Source organism: Nansenia antarctica, assembly GCF_963989245.1.
Source record: "Nansenia antarctica genome assembly, chromosome: 3".
Classification (NCBI taxonomy): Eukaryota; Metazoa; Chordata; class Actinopteri; order Argentiniformes; family Microstomatidae; genus Nansenia; species Nansenia antarctica.
Window position 1 is genome coordinate 35377684 of NC_137688.1, and position 3917 is coordinate 35381600.

A 3917-nucleotide genomic window follows, 5' to 3' on the forward strand; every position below is an offset into this window, starting at 1 on the left:
ACAAAAGCCATAAAATAGACATCGGAAAGAAACAGTATCGAGACAGTGTCAACAGTCCAGTATGAATTAACATCAGCTAAGAACTAACATGGTTAGCGTCAGGGGGTAGGGGTGAAAGGTTAGCTAGGTGATCATGACAATACTGTAGCGAGTTGAGGTTGTTTAGGGTCAGGGCGTGAGAGGTGAGAGGTGAAAGGTTACCAGGCTGTAGTGGTTGGGGAAGGTCTTGGTGATGAAGACATTGGTAAGTTGTTCCACCAGCACTCCCTGAGAGTAAAGGTTCTGCAGGTTGGGTAAAGAGAACCTCTTGAGGTAGTCAGCTCTGAACCCATCAAACGACACCAGCAGCACCGGAGTAGGGTCCTCGCTGCCCGCATCACTTCCTGTGTGGCGACCAGCAGCCAATGAAGACCAGCCAGATAGGAAACATAGCACAACCCTGAGTAGCATCCTGAGACAGAGAGAGAGAGGGGTGAGGGACAGAGAGAGAGAGAGAGGTGAGGGAGAGAGAGAGAGAGAGAGAAAGAGAGAGGTGAGGGAGATAGAGAAAGAGAGGTGTGGGACAGAGAGAGAGAGAGAGAGGTGAGGGAGGGAGGGACAGAGAGAGAGAGAGAGAAAGAGAGAGGTGAGGGAGGGACAGAGAGAGAGAGAGAGAGAGTGAGAGAGAGAGAGAAAGAGAGAGGTGAGGGACAGAGAGAGAGAGAAAGGTGAGGGAGGGACACAGAGAGAGAGAGAGAGAGAGAGAGAGAGAGAATGTCATAGATTAAATCTAAATATAGAATCAAAAAAAGACAGCCTGCTTCGTTTCAAATTGCATAGGAAAAGGTATTTAATTTACTTCTGCAAAAGGAGAAAGTTTACAGCATGTCAGACAAGCCTGACAGTCAAAGGTTCTCAGAAAGTTCAGTTTACTCGTTACATCTCTGTATATATACACTTAGATTACAAATTCCGCCCCTAGGTCGGGTCAAACCAATCATTAGCAGGGGGTAGCAAGGGGTGTGGATTTGTACATGGAGGAAGATGATGGGGGATGAAGGTTAGGGGGGAATCTGGCCCTCCCTTCCTTACAGTATAACAAAGGTGAGGAATGATGGCACCAGAGTGAACAATGCAGGGCAATCACTCTCAAAACATTGTCTTGAGTTTCTAGGGTCAGAGACAGACTATGGAACACAGAAGGGTCATTTCATATATTCAAATGTATGGCACAGGAAAACAAGTAGAGGAACAGGTTTCATTGTGTGCTTACAAAAGGAAATCAGTTTCTATAGCTTGCTCTAGACAGTCAATTTACTGTTGTGAGTTTTAAGTCTTAAATGTAGAAAAAAATGCTTATTGCATATAATCATTTTCTCCTACAAGGGACAGAGAGATAGAGAGAGAGGTGAGGGACAGAGAGAGAGAGGTGAGGGAGGGACAGAGAGAGAGAGAGAAAGAGAGAGGTGAGGGACATAGAGAGAGAGGTGAGGGACATAGAGATAGAGAAAGAGAGGTGAGGGACAGAGAGAGAGAAAGAGAGGTGAGGGACAGAGATAGAGAAAGAGAGGTGAGGGACAGAGAGAGAGGTGAGGGACATAGAGATAGAGAAAGAGAGGTGAGGGACATAGAGATAGAGAAAGAGAGGTGAGGGACAGAGATAGAGAAAGAGAGGTGAGGGACAGAGAGAGAGAGAAAAAGGTGAGGAACAGGAGAGAGAGAGAGAGAAAAATAGAGGTTAGGGACAGAGAGAGAGAAAGAGAGGTAAGGGAGGGAGGAACAGAGAGAGAGAGAGAGAGAGAGAGAGAGAGAGAGATGTGGTTTTAGTGAATTTCCTGTCTTTTTAAATCACCAGAGATTAACTTTCTCTTTCAGACTTCCTCTCTCTAGCTACCTCCAAATGCAATTTTCTTGTTAACTTATCAATTTGAGGCAGTTAAACAACTCTGTGAGAAGAAAGAGGACACTGAGGTTTCAGGAGGACCGTGAAATGTCAGTTATACGCTGAATTACATTATAGCTGTGACCCACCAGGGCTACAAGACGACTAAATGATAATAATAATATAATATAATATAATACCATTTAGCTGACGCGTGCATACATGTTTCAGTGTATATGGTCCCTGTGGGAAATAGTTATGATATAGCTTTGGTTGGGAAAACTAAAGAGCAGTTAAGCAAAAAGTTATCATACGATTAATGTATCACGATTTAAAACATTCAGACTATAGGCAACCAGGATGTTAGAAAGCTACCAATCCTAGTAATATGAATTAATAGCAAGTCAAGATTGAATTTAGAGAGACAGACAGATGAACAGAGAAGGGGCCAGTCACCTGTGCAAGGTGCATGCAGCAGTAGTAGTACAGTCGTATCTAGGCAAGGCAGTGTCCTTAGTAGTATATTAGGCCTTGATTGCGCAAGATTGAGTGGTAAACAAACGCACCTTCCACGAATTTTACTGGATTAACATCTGCTTGCCGATATGTTTAGACGTCGATTTCAGTTTGTTTCCGTCCGAAAGACGTCGACTTTCAAAATGCATCAATATCTACTGTCTGTCTTTCCTCCGATCCGTCATGACAGCGTCTTGAAACTTCCTCAAAATAGAAAACAGCGTCATATTTGTTACCCAGCAGGCAGACAGCTGGAGGAACCAATCGGAATGAATAAAACCGAGGCGGGCGACGCAAACCCACATTAGATGCCTCCTGATTGGCTGAGGAGCGGGGCTCCGATGTTACGGAAACATTGGAGAAATGTGAATTAATGTTGCCGAGAGGCAGTGAGGCTTATTGTGGCATAATATATAATTGTTGGCCCGTATTGTGGGCTCATTATGATTATTTGAACCAAAACCAACAGAAATACAAAAATACAAAATATCTATATAGCCTATAGATATATATTGATATATAAATACATTTACTCCCCAAATCTGATCATTTCTGGTTATTCCATGAGATGCGTAACTGGACTGATCTTTCTGAAGCCAAAAGAAACATCTGACCCACCTTCTCTCAAATGTAGTTTCCCCAACAAACTTCCCAAATCATACCTCAGTCATCTGGGGTTGAATGAATGAATGAATGAATGAATGGTCTTTATTGTCATTGCTATAGTACAGGTACCAAACAACGAAATTTGGGAGGGGTGGCTCCCCTGGTGCTACGAAAAAAAAAAAAAAAAAACAGGAAGAGAAAGGAGCTGGTTTACATAAATAAAGGCTATGTACACTATCCACTATACTATACTGTACAGGTAAGACGACTAGGGTTGTCATATTGCACATAGTGTTATTGCACATTCATTTAAAGTGTCGCAGTTTGCAGGCTTGAAATGTACACATTTGTGCCTCAGCACTACACCTGATTTTTTCAATCCAGCAGCTGCCATCAATCCGTCCAGACTGTCCAGGGCCCAGAACCTAGGTCTTTGCTGTGTTCAGGGCCTGGATGGCCCTGGGGTAGAAGCTGTGCTTCAGTCTGTTTGTCCTTGCGGCCATGGTCCTGTACCGCCTTTTCGAGGGCAGCCGGGCAAAGTGTTCGTACCCAACCCAGGGTGGGTTGGGTCTCTGGAGATCTTGGAGGCCTTCCTGAGACAGCGTGTGTTGTACAGCTCTTCCAGAGAGGAGAGGGGGGCGCCGGTGATCTTCTGGGCTGTTCTCACGACTCTCTGTAGCGCATTTCTCTCCGCGGTTGTGCAACTGGAGAACCAGTTGCAGATGCCGTAGGTGAGGATGCTCTCCACTGCGCCGCGGTAGAAGGCCACCAGTATCTCCTGCTTGTTGTGTTCCTTCCTGAGGACTCTCAGGAAGTAGAGCCGCTGTTGTGCCTTCTTGATGGTGGCTACTGTGTTGTTCTTCCAGGACAGGTCATCCTGTATGTGCACCCCCAGGAATCGGAGGGTTGAGACTCTCTCCACGCTCTCTCCGTC

The 3917-nt window shown here is 45.1% G+C and overlaps 1 protein-coding gene across 1 annotated transcript in view; it reads right to left on the bottom strand.

Moving 5' to 3' along the window:
* The window catches only part of enpp4 (ectonucleotide pyrophosphatase/phosphodiesterase 4), an 8449-nt gene extending 5899 nt beyond the window's left edge, over nucleotides 1-2550 (bottom strand). The window contains exons 1-2 of the mRNA XM_080526069.1: nucleotides 2428-2550; nucleotides 202-451 (exon numbers count right to left, since the gene is read on the bottom strand). Coding sequence (XP_080382195.1) covers nucleotides 202-450 — 249 coding nt within the window. The 5' untranslated portion in view covers nucleotide 451; nucleotides 2428-2550. The remainder of the gene's footprint in view (nucleotides 1-201; nucleotides 452-2427) is intronic.
* Nucleotides 2551-3917: the final 1367 nt, after the last annotated feature.